This window comes from Hirundo rustica, chromosome 4 (assembly GCF_015227805.2).
Source record: "Hirundo rustica isolate bHirRus1 chromosome 4, bHirRus1.pri.v3, whole genome shotgun sequence".
NCBI lineage: Eukaryota > Metazoa > Chordata > Aves > Passeriformes > Hirundinidae > Hirundo > Hirundo rustica.
This window is the reverse complement of record NC_053453.1, coordinates 55,580,906-55,598,877: the sequence shown is the minus strand read 5'-3', so window position 1 is coordinate 55,598,877 and position 17,972 is coordinate 55,580,906. Positions and strand designations below refer to the sequence as shown.

The following is a 17,972-nucleotide window of genomic DNA, read 5'->3' as shown; positions in this document are numbered from 1 at the left end:
CATTGTGAGTTTTTGTTGATACAGTAGGGTTAATTGAAAAAATACTTTCCTTGCATTTAGCTGAGTATAGAAGAAAGGCTGGAAAATGCAAACTCTTTAATGCGTCTTTTACTGTAGTTAGCAGTGGTGTTACTGAGTTGTGACACTGTTACAAGATCATACCGATTAGGGGAATCTATCTAGGAAGAAAAAAACTCACCTGGCTGACATTCCATAGATGCTTCAAAGATAATTTGGCCCCTCAGCATGGCAGAATTAGTAGTAATTTTTTATGATTTTGTATTAAGTATTTGGGCCTAGCATAAAGTCTGTTAAATTAACAGATGTTCTTTCAGAAAGAAAAAGTTTTGTTGTTTTTAAAGGAGGTGGGGGAATGGTGAAATACCCTGGGGTGATAGGGGACTTTAAGGAATAGAATGCAGCCTGGAGAAGAATACTACAGCTCAGGTGACACAGCAGCAAGGATCTGTAGCTCTAGGATTGTTTGGGATTTTTTGGTCCTCTTTTGCCTAAGTAATTATTTACTACTAAACTGAATGTGTATGTGCTGTCTATCAGCAAAGATGAGAGAGAAGAGAATAGACTGGGAAATGCCAGACAACTAATTCTCTCTGACTTGTATTGTTTCTTCTTTAACTTCTAAATATTGGCCATTTGTGGAGTTCGCAGGGAAAAAAGTGACTGAATGATTTGGAAAGACAAAAAATTTTAAAGATGAAAATCCTGGGAAAATAATCATGTGTTTTAAAAATAGGATATGTTTAATGGGTCCAATGTACACATGTAGTGGTTGTTTCATTGCTATGCAAAGACTTAATTACACTGCTAACAGGTGGGCATGAGTTTCTTTAAATTGCAACAGTAAGGCCAGGTCAGATGGGGACATGTGCTAATTTCTGACTGAATCCAACTGCCAGTGTATGTGTGGGTTCATGTTTCAATTAAACTGAGCTGGAAGAAAGATTATGAAGGAGGAGTGCAGAGGAATTATGTATACATGATATTTTCTTTATGGCACCCATCAGTACGAGACCAAATTTAGAAGATAGTGTAGAATTCAATGTCTGCATTAATTGAGTTAGAGAAACTGAGGTCAGCAGGAGTTGAGTGTGCTACGCCTTTGAGGAGGAGGTGTCTGCCTTGATGACTTAGATCAAGTGCGAAAGGTTTGAAACTCTAACAGCAGCAACACTGGAAAATAGGGTAATTATTTAAAAGAAAAACCACTTAGTTTGGAAGGGAAAGGGGAAGTCTCCTCTAAATCACATAGAGGAGAAAGATTCCAAGCTTGAACTAATTTTATTTCTCCCTAATTATGACCTTTATAAGGGGAAAAAAAAATCAGGATGTTGGCAGAGCCTGCAGCATTAGCACTTTGTTCAGTCACTGCCACTGGAACTAATATGAATGGGAAAAACTGATCCCTGTGCTGAATTGTAATGGCTTATTAGCAGGTGGTTTTTCTGCTTTACCAGCAGATCTGGTAGGGAGACTTCCATGAGTCCAGCCGGTGTCATTATTCCTTCACTCTTGTGAAAAACAGAAAATTTATTGCTTACTACCACAAACTAGGAATGTAGATTGTAAAGAATGTTAAGTGAAATTTGTCCTCTTCAGATTACTTAAATAATTTTTTTTTTTTCTTTCTCTAGATGTACAAGGGCTTCCAGATAATGCCACATGTTCAGTACATCTACACAGAAGCCTCTGAGAGTCTTTGTGGAGTCAAGCTGGAGGTCAACAAGTACCAATATCTGATTACAGGTAAAGGACCTTGTAGTTCTCAATAAACAAAACTTCTTCTCTTTTATACGTACACCTGCTAAGGACATGTGCACTCGTGTAGACAGCTCTGTACACAATTTCCTAAGTGTTAAGATGGTCAACAGTATTCTGGTGTTCAGTACTCTACTCTGAGTGACTCTGAGAGTCACTTCATTCTCTAGATGTCCCTCTCTTTCCTAAAGTGTATCTTTTATAGCCAGGCATGATGTGACAAGTATGTTGTATGACAGTTCATGACTCTCAATTTATACCTGAGCTAGGATGTCTGTCACAGGGAACTGGGTGCTATTGGGCTGTGTCAGAAATGAAAGGTCATTTTTTGAAAGAGCTGGAGAAATGCAGGCTGCTGCAATGGGGGGATGCAGGGAGATGGACATGTGGCACTTGCCAAGTCTTGTTTCTAGGGAAGGTGTCAGTTCATTTGCTCTGTTGTTAAGAGGAGCTGGACAGCATTACTAACCTGCATGTTGCTGGTGGTGCTCTCAGCCAGCACAACACTCCTGACTTTCAGAGTTGCTGTCATCTTGCTGGGCCAGAGATTCCTGAACCAGTTAATAAAAGAAAGCATTTGCTGAGCAGTGGCTGAAGCCAAACATATTGAGAGCATTAGCAAATTCAGGAAACAAGAGAAGTGCTTGAGCTGAGAAGTGCTAACTTGTGACCATGTGTCTGTTTTCAAGGCCGGGTGTATGAGGGGAAGGTTTACACTGGCCTGTGCAACTGGTATGAGAAATGGGACCGGCTGACTCTGTCCCAGCGCAAAGGACTGAACCACCGTTATCACCTGGGCTGTGGCTGCAAGGTATGTGTGTCTCCAAGATGGCATTCAGACATCCAAGCCCAAGAACTCTGTTTCTCCTGGCTGGTAATACTCAGCGGTACCAGAGACAAGCCAGAAAGAGAAATGGAGGACAACAATTTTTACAGAGAAGTAAAGTTCATTTTTTCATGTTGAGACCAGAGAAGAGACAATCAAATGCAGAGGCAGGCTATGCCTTTAATAACCTGTTGGAGTTAGCTGGGCTTGGGGAAGACTTTCAGAATCTATGCAGAATCATTTGCAAGTGAATGAAACCAGGTACCAAAGGCCTGTCAAGATATGTCCAGCTTTTTTCCTGTGTAAACATTTTGAGTACTTAAAACTCCACAGCCTGGCACTGGAACTAAGACTTTTGCACATGGCGTCAAGCCTGCAAAAACATAGACATAAGCTCAACTTTTCTGCACCTGAAAAGCCCTTTTGACTACGGAATTAGCTGTGTCTGTGAAACTAAGCACATGCTTACGTGCTTACAGAACTGAGGCTGTATTTTGGATTAGAAAGCAAGGTTTGAGGCAATGGAATTTTGAATCACTTGCCTCTGTTAAAAAGACATTTTATATAATATTGTTTTTACATGTAGCCTTACCTGATTTCTCTTTCTGATTGCAGATTAGGCCCTGCTACTATTTGCCCTGTTTTGCCACCTCCAAGAATGAGTGCATTTGGACAGATATGCTCTCCAACTTCGGCCACTTGGGATATCAAGCAAAGCACTATGCCTGCATCCAGAGGGTGGAAGGCTACTGCAGCTGGTATAGAGGATGGGCACCTCCAGACAAAACGATAATCAATGCCACAGATCCCTGAGCAACTCTCCCTTTCCTTATCTCTTCTCTCCCTTACTTGTGGCTGATCTTCCTTTGGACACTAACTCTTACCACATCGTGATGATGACAATGAAATTAGTGCCTATTTTCATGCAAATTCTAGCACTTCGAACACTTAAAAAAGAAAAGGAAAAAAAAAAGGAAAGGAAAGAAAAAAGTCTGTGCTACCTTACTGAATTTGTAATCGCCTTTTCCATTTTTCGATACCACTCATTTTGATCAGACAACATTTGGGAGCTTACTTTTGCACACCAGAGGGAAAAATGGGAGGGGAAAAAAAAAAAAAAAAAGGAGCTCTTGCTCTCTTACATGTATCATTAGCTGTAGCAATATAATCTCTATTTTTTTAGGAAAACAAAAATCTAAAAACGATGCCAATTAGGCACTGTGTTCTTCTATGCGCTGGCTTCCCATCACCCCTTTTCATGCACTAAGTGCTGAAAATACATAGAAAAATCTATTTTAAGGGAAACAGGTTTCATTAATCAGAAAAATCAGGCAAACAAAGCAAAATGAAAAGAAACCCAGCCTAAACTCTGGACAAAATTACATCCAAAAGAAATCCTCCTCTATAGGAGAGACTGGCAATGTGATTGACTCCAGCAGTGTGAGACTTTACCTGGTGTGTCTGACCACATCATCTGGTATAAGCATTGTTGACTGACTGTCCTTGCTAATTCAGTCACAGTGTGAATGCAACAGCACATTTGAAGTTCTGGCTTTCCCCAGAAGAAAAGAGAGTATTTTGTATTCTTGTTTTTGTTGTTTCAAAAACAAAAGCCCCATCCCCTATTTTCAGGGAGGTAAATGCAACTACAGCAGAGCATATGAAGGGTTGTGCCATCCCATTTTGAGCAGCATTGGCACCTGAAATTTTTTGCAGCTTAGCTTCAACAGCAAAAACAGCTTGTGAACACCTTAAACCAAACAGATGCAAAACCAACAACTGTAAATCAATCACGTGCAAGAGGGAAAGGGGAGACTTGCCAGAACTCTTATTGTTATTTAAAAAAAAAAAAAAAGTATTGCCAAAATAGTGTTTTGCTGAACTAAGATGTATATAGACTTAATGACATAAGCTATTTTTGACAGGAGGTGAAATTTTTTTTGGTGTTATAAACAAAAGAATGGTTTGGTTGTGTTTTAAAGACAGAAATATTGACATTCCGAGTCAGTGAGTTGCTTTTAAGATGTCGAAACTCCAGTGTATCTGCAGTAGTGGCTACAGTCATTGTTTCCTCTGTAACTCCTTGCACCGCGGTTCCTCCCTTGCAGCTACAATAGCTGCATTTGTTTATATAGTGAAAGGAAGTGTGTGTGTGGGCTAGGCAAGAAAAAGTGGTCTCCTAATAAGCGTTGTCTGGGATCATAAAATTTTCAGCTGCCCGGAGGATTCCTTCTGTGTCAAGTGCTGTGTTTCCCTCTAGGCACTGTTAAGCGTAGTCCTGTGCATGTGCTCATACCATGTTCTGCAGTCATGTGGGAGGAGAAGCCTTACTGTCTTGTGCTTTGCTGTTGACTGGAGAAGTTTTTTTCATTCTATTTTGTTTTGGTTTTTTTTAATTATTAAGAAAACTATAATATAATTTTTCTTATCAAATAAAAGTATTTTAAGTTTTAATGATGGTGAAGAAGGGGTGCTGACAAAATGGGTGACTAAGTTTCGGATGGGGAGGGCTTGGGCAGGGAGAAGATTGTGCTTAACTTCATTTTTGTATTATTATGATTATTTATCTTAGGTTTCCATATATCTTCTGTTCATTCCACTTAGAAAGCAGAGCTGCCACCAGCAGGAAAAAGTTGCTGCAGTGATTCCAGCTTGGGGCAATACAGCATTTTACCATCAGTGACCTCAATTACTGGGGAGCTGTTCAGACTCTTTGCCAAATGGAAAAGAAAGAGTGTCTGAGATGGGTCCTGATGTGTTTTTATGTTCCTTGCGTGCTATCAGAGCTCTGCCAGATGTACACCCTCTGAAATGCCCCATTTGCTGGATTACTTTTTGCAACAAAAAGCTTCATTTTTAGCATGAACTTTAAAGGGCATTTTCATGGAGTTGCTGTAAGAGGTGCCTAGGTCTGCTGCATGTATTTTTTTTCCCAGCAGCTCTGAGTGGCAATGCAGCACAAACCACATTGACAGTCTATTGGATTTTCCTGTGATTTAGACTTGGAACACTTCTCTGAAGTTCTCTTCTCTGTAACTACTCCTAAATTATGGGTTGGAGATGAGAGGGAGAGTAGGGTGCTTCATGACACCTGTCACAGGATCAGGTGGTAGTTCAGAAAGTTGTTCCTTTTGGCAAAATATGGGTTTGGGCTTTGGGCCCAGTGGAACAATCTCTGTTCGAGTTGTGCATGGCTGACAAAATCACTGAGGGCAGAATGGAGCCACCCTAAGTGTTTGCACTGTTTGGAGTCGGCATTGCAGGATGTGGCCCTCCTCAAGTTCAAGGTGACTGACTTGTCAAAGCCAGCATCTCTTTGAGCTGCAGCCACTTCTCACAGCTTTGGAAGGCTAAACAAAAATGCCCCTCTATGCAGTAAAGTATTGATTTGAATTTTCATTAAACTGCAGCTCTGTGTATTTTACCTGTCACTGATTCATTTAGCTAGTTGAGACATCACAGTATTGCACTCAAATTATTGTGAAAATATTTGCATTCTAATACTATGAGGACTTGTGTCCCTACGTAGGAATATAGTGTAGCTATGTGCTTTGTAAACAACAAAACAGCAGATGCATTACTGAAAAGTGAAGCATATTCCCACTTTGTTTTGCAGACGGTAAAATATTTGAGATGCAGACAGCTAGACTGGCAGAGGCGGAGGTTTGGTGGCAAATCTTTGCCCTTGCTGTGTAAAGAAACAGTTATTAAGGCTTTTCAAAATGTGGAGCTGAAAGGAGGGGGAAGAATCCAGTGAAAATACATTTCTTTTGGGAAGCTTCTTTATTTTGTTTCTGTGCACGCTATCAGGGACATGCATTTCTTGGGCTTGTGCTTGCATTAAGGACCTGCCTGAAGGCACTCCTGAAGTGGAAGCCATTACATGGATTGAACTGGCTCTAAATCAGACTCAAAGACTTCTTCCTTTCTGTCAGCTCTCCTTTCTTCTGCTTTGCTAAGTCACTTCTGCCTGCCAATGGACATGTCCAGAATTACACACACACTCCTTGCCACCATGCTTTAGACACACCGACATTATTAAAAACACTTTTTACAGTGCATAGCTAATTTCTAGACTGAAGCGGTCCAGTTTCTTATTTATGCATATTTTTTTCCCTACTTGCTGGAGAGTGTTTTCCCCTTTAAAATGACAAAAATATATATCGAGGGTTTGGGAAAGGTTAGATTCTATTTGCCCTTTCCAAAATGGAGGGGGTAGAGTGTAGGAGGAGATCTGTACATGGAATTCCTTAAATAAATCCTCTTGTGGGAGGCTTCTGCCTCCCCTGTATGGAGAAAAAATGCCATTTTTAAGTCTAAATTTCCCATCTTTTGAAGAGTAATGTGGCCCTTTAGATAGGACTATTCTAAAACCTAAATCTATCGTTGTAGCCCATTCACACTTGTCAGAGTGAAATGCTACCTCACAATGATGGGATGATGGGAAACATACTGTTGTGTTTTTTACAGTAAAGACTGTTGGAAATAAAAGCTTCCATGAGAACAAACGTCCATCCTTCCAGATGTCTCTGAAAATACTGCTCACTTATTGTGTGCTTTATAGCTTAGAAGGACAGAACAGAATATCTGATAAAAGTTTTTATCTTTTTTAGAATAAGTGACTTTTGGGCTACCAGTCTTGAGGAAAAAAAACCATAAAAACCCACTAAACATTTGCTGCTGTTTTGCTTGTACTGGCTTCTCCTTCTCTCTGATGCTGTCCTTCCTTCACGGAGCCACTCCGCTGTTCCTGATAGTCATGGAAACTTGGGGAGAGACCCAAACCCATGTGAAAAATCTTGTCCAGAAGGAATGTATTTGTTGCTAAATTTTCTAGCACTGTTTACAGTTTTCCTCCATGTTATTTATAAATTTTATATTCAGTGAATGTATATTGTCTTTTAAGGTAATGTTGCATAATGTTCACTTTTTATAGTGTCCTTTTATTCTAAACAGTAAAGTGGTTTTATTTCTATCACAGACATTCTGTCTCTGTTTCACTTATATTAGTTTCTGTTGACTTCAAATGTACACAAATGGATTTGCAACTGGTTTTATTAATTTCCTTCCCCTTCCTGATACACTTTTATTGGTCCCAAAGCAGATACTCCACCTCTGGCAATTCTTGTGCTTCGGCAAAGATCCCTTCAGGAATGCCCCCCTCTTTTTAAGAGGTTGTTCTCTCTAAGAATTGTTACTGTGGTCATAAGCCCAGGAGAGGCGAAAGGTCTGTTTTGAAGTTAATGACTCCCAGTTGTTAATTGGCCATGGGAGGTCACTACAGAGCAAGGCAGTCATTGGGGTTGGCTGTAGCACCCATAGGTCCTTGGAAGAATGCTTGCCAGACCACCCTTATTTTCCAGAAAACTGGTCATTTTGGGGGTGAGGTCTGAAATGTGCATGCCCATGGCAAAGGGAAGAGAGTTTCATCTCTTCTGCTGTGAAATGTCAGAATCTTGTGTCTTCTCATTAGGCTTTCTGTTTAAGGCTGATTAAAAGTGCCCCATTCTCATGAGAAAGAAGCTTCGAAAAAAGCATTTTCAGATAAGTTAAAATGCTCACAAAAATAGACCTACTGTTAGAAACTTCCTATAGCTCACTTTTTACTCTTGGAAAATCTAGTCTCTACAGAGATGAAAGAATGAAAGAGATCTTTGAATCTGTTCTTTGTTTAATCCAAAGGTTTAGAAAGCAGACTCTGGAAAATTTTGTATATAGAAGGATGAGGGTCTCCTATGTGCTTAAGTGCTTAAAGTGTGTCACATTGCAGAGAGGTAAAACCATAATACTCGTTATGAACACTTCCAGGGGGTCACCCATCAAAGGACCACGATGAATTTTATGAGTGCTCACTGGTACATCTTGGTAATGCTTCCAGGAGAGGGAAGAGAAAGTGGTAAAAGGGGATCAGTATATTCCTATCGGACAGATGGGCAAGCTGATGCACAGTGGGCAAGCAACTTCCACAGGTGTTTGGTGATGACTGCAATGCAGCTTGCTTGGTGTAAGCACTTGACCTCTCAGACTCTTAACAGCCCAGGATGCTGGGAAGATGCTCCCAGAAAAGATACTTATAAGTTGTGTAGGTTCATTCTGTGAGGCAGACAGCCCCCTCTCACCTGGGAAGGGCTGACCTGAACTTGCCCAAGTGGATTTTTGCTTCTGTAAATGTGGGAAAGTGACCAATTTAAACCAGATTACTCAGGCTTGCATGTCAGCAGTAGTGTTTGTGTTCATATGAGATTATCTACAGTTTAAAAGGCTTCCTGTATCCTTTTGGAAGTAAGTAATAGCATCTCCAAATAGGTGATTAATTATAAAGATGGAAAATAAGTGAAATTAAGATCAGTGCTAAACCAAACTACTTTGCTGGTACCAAATACATCTACATTTGAGGAACCAAGAAGCAGATAGCCAGGAAAAAAAAAAAAAAAAAAAATCATGCTAAAAGTGTTAACTTCTTTGTAATGATAAACTTTATCAAGTGTTCCAAAAACACCATTCCTGAAATGGTGGTCCAAGTCACAACTGTCCTGAAGCATTACTTATGTCACAAAACCTTCATAAATCATAGGGAATTAAATACAACAGGTGTGCAACAAATTAATCTTATAGATGTGCAAAAAACTGTCACATTTTTTATGGACTATCCATTTCTTTATGTCTTAAATTATAATACAACTTCATGACTGTACTTACCTCCACAATGTGCCTGTAAAACATGGAAATGCTGTAGTCTACACGGCAGAGGTGGAGAGCAGAGCATTGGAACAGAGAGGTGAAGGACTGGCATCTCAAAATACTTGAGTACCTAGCAGGCAGCAGTGGGATTTTTCACAAGAAACTAGATGATCATGTACCTACACCCTGTTTTGTGCTCTGGCTGGCCCACGGTGTTGCAACAAGTGTGTGAGAAGAGAGGGGTTTGAATATTTTTGAGCCTTAGTTTGGCATTCTCAAGAGCCCTCATGTTCAGGCTGGCAATGCTGCTTGGATTCACAGTCAAGCCTGGGAAATCATCTCAGCCAGCCAGTGGTCACACAGGGGGTCATGGTTCATACAGGGTTTCATCCAAGCCTCAGCCATGTAGGAAGGGCCATTAATTCATGGATGTAAGTTGGGAGCAAAATCTCACAAAGGACTAGTCTTTCTTTTAATGCAGGGAAAACAAGAGCCATGACCAGCTTTAAACAAAGCTCCTCTCTTTGCCATGTTCTCCAGGATTAAAGGCACCTACACAGATTTCTTTGGAAGGTGTCCTAAGAGTTTGGTACAGTGCCCAGCAGCCACACAGGGCACTGAGTGTTTAGCTGTTGACAGAAAGACCAGAGCACTGTGCAAAGAAAACATGAGAAGCTGAAACGAACTTTTAAGAACTCCAAGTTACCCCGAGTACCTTCAGGCTGATAAATGTTTCTTGGAGGGTGGGCACGTGACAGACCAAGCAAACTAACACTGTGAAACAAACATCTCTTAGGACCCATGTCCCAAATTGTCAGCATATTTTAAACAATTCCAGGAGTAGGGAAAATCCACTTTATCTGAATAGAGTGATTCTTTGCTCTAAGGGATGAGCTTGTTGTTGAATGTATTTTACAATGGAGTTCTGCTTTAGTTTTGAGCTTTTCAGCTTCTTTGTACATTTTTTTCAGGGTTCTTACATGACTTGGGGGAGGGCTGGGCAAGAAAGGAAAGAGACTCCTAAGCAGCGCCTTTTGCATAGCACTTTTTAGCTAGTATATTTTCTGTAAGTAAAATTTAGACTCTTCCCAGCATTCCCACCACCATTTCCTGTGCCCAAGTTGCATCTGTTGTTTCCACCCCATCCACAGTGGCATCAGAAGAAAGCAAAGTTACTCACCATCTGCTTATGGCTTGGGAAGAATGTTTGCTCCACCAGGGGGAACTTCTCAGGGCCCAGCGAGTTGAAGATTTTAATGAGCTGAGAGAACTTGGGGTGAGGGAAAGGGAACAAAAAACAGATACAACGTATGTCAGTGACTTATTGTGCAACAGGCAAATGCTTGCAAAATGTTCTGATAGTGGTGAAGGAGGTGAGAGAAACATTATCATGTCTTTCCCTCCTTGCTTTCTTCACCTGAGAGCAGCAAGAGACTATGAAGCTGCTGTGTTTATCCATGGCCAAGCCAGCCTATGTACACAAACCTTGGACTAAAGGAGCATAGAAGGGATTCAAGACCCAGAAGAGAATAATTTTGCATTTTCTTACAGATCTACTATGAATAAGATTTGCATTCCAAATGCAGCTGGGGAGAGGAGTCTTTCTTGGTAGAGGATAGAGCCTGGAAAATCAGTGCCACCAGTTCAATTAGGGACTAAATAAACTAAAACTGTCCCTTGGATCTCTTCCCCACAGCCAAATCCAAGCAAGGCCCTTTGTGCTGGAGGGCAGGAGAATTGCTAGGGGACGGCAGTTACTAGAGGGTCTTGAGTGTCAGACCAAGGGAGTAAGAGCGCACTGTTAATCATAACTGACATTTATCGTGAACCAAGGGCCCCCCAACAGCCCTTCATGAATGACAGGACAGAGAGGGGTTCATCTGCCTGTCCCTGTCCCATCTACATGAGGTCTGAGGGAGGCACCAGTCTGTGAGGGTGGTATCTAGAGAGCAGTACCAACATCGGGGGGGGCAGCAACCCTCCAGTATTTCACACACAAGGAGGAACATTTGTAATTGTCCCCACCCGTCAGCATGAACTTCACCATTATCACCACTATCACCACCATTATAAACCCTTTTATCCTGCTGGGTAATGCCCAACCAGACACAAAGCTCTCCACCCTAGGACTTCTGTGATTTCTGTTCAGGTTCCAGAACCCCAACAGAAGCCTAACACATCACGGCAAATTCCTGCTCCGCTTCAGCCATCTGTGAAGCAAGCAGACTGTTCTGTATGTTGTCTGCTGCCTCCCTGTTCGATCCATCATTCACCAGGAGAAAAAAATCAAAACTATAAGAGAGAAACCTAATAACCATGACAGAAAATATTTCTGAAGCCGGATTGGTATACCAAAGAGAGTAAGAGGTGATGCATATCCCAGAATCTCAGGAGAAGCTTAGACACAGCCCTGTTACCACAGACAGCGCTGAACTGGCATGGCTGTTGGTGAAGTGACGACCGTGTAAGAGAATAAAATGTTTGGGTATTGGTTCCTGCTGAGCTGATAGATAGGACTGAGTTCCCCATTGAGTCATATTCACAAAGCAGTTTATATATTGAATTCAGTTTCCAAGCCCCCCAGAATTTGGTAAAGTGAAGTTAATTAATAAAGGTCTCCACCCTGGGCTAAGTAAGGACAGATTTTAAGTCCTTTGCATGAGTTTCTCAAGTTGCCCATCAAAGGTAGGGACGTATTAATCTTGAAGGAGATCACTGTGTCACCTGAGGGAAGTAACACATAGATAAGGGAAGGAAACAGACATCTAGGGAAGAAGAGAAGAAAAAGTAAGCTCCCTTTCTTCTCGATAACATTAGCTGCTTAATCTTGCATGTTCTGAGCACTTCTGCGCAACAGCTGGAGCCAGTGAATGCACCAAATCACAACACCAAGGTTACATTGCAGATGGAGAGAGCTACTGAGGATGTTTTCTGCTGAGTAGCCCTGTTAAGGCTCCTTTTCTGGTTACTGGACTAGTCTAAGCAAAAGAATTGTTGCATGAGAAGTTGAAACTTCGTTTGCTGGTGGAGAAGGAATACCGCTTTGAGAGTTAAATCTTGGCATGCAGTCACTGTGCAAAAAAATTAGGCTGCAAGGTGTGTGCCAGACGCAGGCCAAATGCTGAAGGGGCAGCTGCCAGCAGATTTGCAGACAAATGCAAAAAAATCTTTTTCCTAATCTCATAGTTCAAAACACAGCATTTAAAGAAAATCCAGGAAACATCAAGAGGCAGCATATCCCATCACTAACACCACCACCACCCTCACATGCATCAGCAGATAAGAGGAAAAACTCCCAATGTAGAATAATTATTGTTGGCAAGGGGGGTATTGATGTTGTGGAAGGAGGACAGCTTGCCTCTCTTAACTACTTGTATTAGCCCTGCACATTCTAGAAAAGAAAAATAATGCCCTGTTTTGACTAGCAAGGTAAGCAAACAGGGCTTAAAAGTTAAACACAATGAGCTAGAGACAAAGAGAGAAGGAAAAACACTGGCTAAGAACAGCCCATGCCTCTTGCTGTGTGTGCTTGCAGTCCTGGTGAACCATGGACACCATGATGTTGAGGCAATATACATTTATCCCGGGAAAACAGCTCAAACAAAATAACTGGAACAACTGCGCAGCTGATGGACAATGTTCTGAGTTGTTCCTTTTGAAGCATACAGCTCTTGGCTGTTGCTGAAATAGCAAGTGTTTCATATGAGAGACTCAGACATCTGGGAGCCTCGTCACTGGGCCAAGCCTGCAAAAAGGTCTGACTTTGGTATTGTCCCTCATGGGAGAGTTCCCTCCCATTTTCTCTTTTTTTACCAGTTGTTAGGGACAGGATGTTGACAGAGACTCTCACTTTACGCGGTGCAGCAGCCTCTGAGATACCTGATAACAGAGCTCAAGTAATATCTCCCCATGCAGATGGGTTGGAATGTTGTTGTCAGCAGCTCCGCTAGATAAAACCACACCTTTCACATGCTGGCAGCAATTTTTGCTTTCTGTTGTTCCACCACTTTTAGTGAGATTGCATCCAGACCACAGATAACACATGGGGCAAAGCAGTGTGACACAGCCTGGGTTTAGGTACCTCGAACACGTAAGCAGGGGAAATGTCTCAGCTTGACTGGAGATCAGAGTTACAATGCAGAGAGTCTTTATAGAGAAATAAAAAGGTCCATTCAGAGGACCTTAAGGCCTTTCGCATATTTTGAAAGTACCTAGGTCATCAGGGAGCCTATATCCCTTGACAGTCAATGACAGTTTGGCTAGGAGTCCCTGGACTCAGGAGGTGACTGTCAGGAAAATTTCATGTTTTCTGCTGCCTTACAGATGCAAAAGTTGCTTTGCAATTATAGACATTACCTGCATGCACTGTGAGTACTACTCTGAGCATTCTTCCCACTGTATTTTGGACTGCAACTTAGAATTCTAACACAGAAATTATTATTGGTGGTTGAAGCATTGTGCTTAGTGTGCTTGTAGTGTTATTTCTCAATTGTTCTGGGATCATCCTAAAAATTAGATTTCTTAGATGTTTCTCTCAGGGTGTGAGACACCCCAAATACTTTTTTCTCTCAGAAACATCAAGTTCAAACTGTGCCTGTTTTAATCATTGAATAAGTGTTTGTATTGCAGAACTGGAAACCTGGAAAATGTCATCAAAAATGGGCCTGCATGTTTGAGTAAATTCAAACCCAAACTCAGCTGATTGTGATTAGAGTTGCTGAGAATAAAACGTGGTTGCAAAATGCCAAGGAAAAACAGTCTCAATTTCATCCCCCTCCACAGAATCATAAACATTTCTATGAAAAGCAACCATTTTTGGAGAAAATAAAAAATGAGAGTGAAAAGCACATTTCCCAGGGGTATTTAATTTCATTTCTTCATGCATCTCAGCTGTTTTCTAGATCCAAAAAGTTTCCAGTAATCTTTGTTATGCAGAGCCCTTATTTCAAGACGCCTGTTTTGCAATCAAAGTGGAACGTGCACTCAAGTGTCCCTATCTCTCAGTTCCCAGCTATCCCAAAAACAAAATTTTGTGATTCTGCTGTCAGTGAAGGTTTTTTGCCCTCAAATGCCCCACTGCAATCTCTACATGAGCTTAAATACCATCTCAGTGTTGCTCATTCAATGCAATCTTAGATTGCTGAGCACGTTACAATCACTGGTTTGAGTGTGATGTGTGTGCAGGGGCAGTAAGGAAAGGGGGCATTCTGCAAACCTGCTTAAATTGTTTGCAAGTGATTTCCTTGACTCCTCTGGGAAGGCTGTCTGTGCTAGCTGTATTCCCTGTGAGGAAAGCATGGCACAACAATACCCAGAGTAGCTAGAGCCAAGCTGCTGGCAGAGCCAGGTTCTCCCACACTGTCTTTTCAGCACTGATTTTTTTTCTTTTTTTCTTTTTTTTTTTTTTTTAATGTACTAAGTTTGTTTGTTTTCTTTTATTTTAGATGCCTAAAAATAGGCCTTTCACATCTTGAGGCCCCTTCACACCATCAGAAATGTAATTACAAAGCATGAGTTGTAAGTGTTAACTAAGCCCTGACTGACTCGACCCCAAAATCAGATGGAATGGATGACATGACTGTCAGCAAAAGGCAGTGGAAATGTGGAGGCTATTTGTCTGATCACCAGGGCCGATGCACCTGAGTGAAGGACCAACTGTCAGAAACAATGTGAAGGTGTGGTACTGAGCTCAGAACTGAAAAATCAAATGGAAACTGAGGTCAAATTAACCACCTATACAGCAATGGCAAAGTGAGATTGTTCTCACTACCCTGACTATTGCATGACAACACTTTGGAAAAGACAAGATCTTTCTTTTGGTCTCAACAAACCCCACAAATGTTGTAAAAAGGGTGAAAAATGAAAAGACTCAGTTTATTACACTGGTACCATTTTAGTAAGAAATTACTTAAATCCAGCACTGCCCAGTCATGGAAAAAAAAGTCTGAGTTGCTACAGACCTCATCTGGATTTGAGCTGCCAACAGACTAAGGACTACTAGGATATTTATTCCAAGGAAAAAAATGACAATAAAACCCCACTTAATAAGGTGATGAGTGAGATAGTTATAATTTGATATAAACATTCCATCTCACCCCAAGCTCAATTTGTGCAATGAGAAGGGAATTCCTGAAACTGCATATAGAGGTTTTTCACGGCACCATATTGGAAAATCCCATCTCCTTCTCACATCCATATAGCTGTAGCTTCCTGCTTTGAACCTAGAAGAATGCAGGAAAATTTCCATTCTGGAGGCATCAGAGATCAGAAAAGATATTTTGGGACAAAACTGCTTGGAAAATGCATATGCCAGCTCTAAAATGGTATCAGGGTCTGACTTCCTCCAGCAGGTATTGCCATGGCCATCCTTACTCTTGACCCACAGCCAACTTATCTCTCCAGCTCTCCTGCTTCTTCAGCTTCAGCTGCCACTGAGTTGGTCATAGAAATGGTCTGGGGAATTATTACATACTTTGATTTGGGGCTGAGAAAAACGAATGATAATATTTTTCAAGGTTTTCTGAGACTCTCATGTGAACTTGATGAAATTTAAACAATGGGTGAAGGGAGCTTCCAGAGAAAAATATCAAAACACTGCCCTGTCCTCATCAGGAGCTGACTCAGCCTTAGTTTTTGCAAGGTGCAGAGTTTCAGGTTCAATGAGACAGCATTATCTATGATAATATTGCATTTATTTTCATTCTGGAGTTAAAAGAGTTGAAAAACTCTACATGTGTGGTGGTTTGACTCTGTCTGGATTGATTTTTCTTCACCTCCTCCCAGCCAATGGTGCAGGAAAATTGGGAATGGTGGTTATGGTCTGTTCATCACATGTTGTCTCTACCGATCCTTCCTTCCTTCTCAGGGGGAGGACTCCTCACACTCTTACCCTGCTCCAGTGTGGGATCCCTCCCACGGGAGACAGTCCTCCATGCACTCTCCAATGTGGGTCTTTCCCAAGCTTTACAAGAAATCTAGGGAAATGTCCTACTCAGGGCAAAGAAATAACACCGTGATACAACTAGAGGCTGATAAAGAAGTAGCGCTGGCAGGTTTTACCCCGCCAAGAATTCCCACCTGGATTCCTAAGGTTGTTTAGATTTTAACCTAAAGAGACCAAATCCTTTGAAACTCCAGGAAGGCGAGCTTGACATTCCATCGGCACCAGAGATCTCCTTTGCAGTGCTGACGTGCAGCAGAGCTGGATCATCACTTACCACCCAGGGCTTGCTGCAGAAGTTGTAGATGGAGTAGAGGGAGTTGACCGTGTGAATGCCACCGTACTGGAGGCCGATGATGAGGCTGCGGAAGTCTTCCCCCAGTGCCATGCTGTAGGCGTGCTGGCGGATGAGGACAAAATCTGGCTTGAAGGACCTGGAAGAGACAAGGAGAGTGGTGTTTTACTTTCAAATGCTCCCAAAGCACTTCTGGCCACTCCTTGTTTCTTTTCCATCCTTCTCTTTTCTTTTCACTAATATGTGTTGCTCTTCTCTGGGCCTCTCATGGTGTATTGCTTGTATTATAATGTAACAAACCCAACAAAACCCCCTAGTCATTAATAAAAGGAAAAATCCAACATAGTTTCAAGTGTGAGAGCATAGAAACAGGCCAAACAGATTTTCTGCAGTTTCCATGTCACTCAGGCATGCAAAGGAACAAGCCACAAACAGAGCCAAGGGTCATAAATTCACTGGTGGGGGGATTCTTTTTTCTTTCTAAAAGCTTGGCCGTACTTGGCAAGCTTCCTTCAATGTGCGACGCAGATGAGGGAGCAAGTTTGTTTCCTGACGATTGAGCTCCGTATTGAAGCAATGCCCAGTGGGTGGAAAGATCATAAGGGATTTCAAAAAGCTCTCGTACACATCCATACATTGACACACATTCCCCCTTTAATCAGTTTACTACATACGCAGCACATCCCAGGCTCTTATGGCTGTGTGTCAACAAGTGAAGGGCAGGCATGGTAATGTAATTAATCAAATGAGCAGAGCCCCTTGTATGCTGCTGTGACTCATGGTATGGACTTCCAGAATATTATTTAGCAAGACTGGAGCTTGGACTCCTATGCCTCAACAGCAGCAGCCCTCAGCTAATGCACAGAAAAGTGAGGCCCTTTCTAGGTAAGCCAGCAGGCAATGGATTATCTTTCAAGCAGCCAGATTTCATTCCTTGCTGACGCTCTGTCTTCAGAACCATTCAAAAATATCTGGAAACAGCAGCTGGAAAGAAACGGTTCCCAAGATGGAGCTCAGCAGTTCATTCTCAAAGGAAGGGGCTTTTCCACTGAAAGAAGGGATTATTTTATAAGTTAACAGAGGTTGCATCAAGGACATTGAAAAATTTCCATGCTGTATTAAAGATTTTCAAAGAAATGAGCTCTGTAACCAGGTCCCATTACCTCACTACCCTCAAACATTTTCCTTGCTAAGAGACTATAATTTCTATCCTTTGGATGTATGAGCTGGAAATACTTTGGGTTTATAGCCCCTATTTATATTTCCATCATTCTGGCAGAGAAATGTGAGATGGTGACTCTGGGCCAGATTGTGGCAACAAACGCTGTACACAAACCGCAGCACAGCTTTGTTGTTTTAAAGCTGTTAGTTTGGTTTGTTGGCCTTGGACTTTTGTTATCGCCTGCCTAAGACATGGCGAGGAGCATGCTCAGCTTTGGTGATGCAAGAGGCCA

General features: G+C 41.7%; 2 protein-coding genes across 2 annotated transcripts in view; one reads left to right on the top strand and one right to left on the bottom strand.

Annotated features, from left to right (window-relative positions):
- TIMP3 (TIMP metallopeptidase inhibitor 3) overlaps nt 1-7,577 on the top strand; it is a 37,512-nt gene extending 29,935 nt beyond the window's left edge. Inside the window, exons 3-5 of the mRNA XM_040062906.2 lie at nt 1,653-1,764; nt 2,466-2,587; nt 3,218-7,577. Coding sequence (XP_039918840.1) covers nt 1,653-1,764; nt 2,466-2,587; nt 3,218-3,415 — 432 coding nt within the window. The 3' untranslated portion in view covers nt 3,416-7,577. The remainder of the gene's footprint in view (nt 1-1,652; nt 1,765-2,465; nt 2,588-3,217) is intronic.
- SYN3 (synapsin III) overlaps nt 1-17,972 on the bottom strand; it is a 195,984-nt gene that overhangs the window by 121,257 nt on the left and 56,755 nt on the right. The window contains exons 5-6 of the mRNA XM_040062902.1: nt 16,501-16,657; nt 10,464-10,553 (exon numbers count right to left, since the gene is read on the bottom strand). Of these exons, the coding sequence (XP_039918836.1) occupies nt 10,464-10,553; nt 16,501-16,657 (247 nt within the window). The remainder of the gene's footprint in view (nt 1-10,463; nt 10,554-16,500; nt 16,658-17,972) is intronic.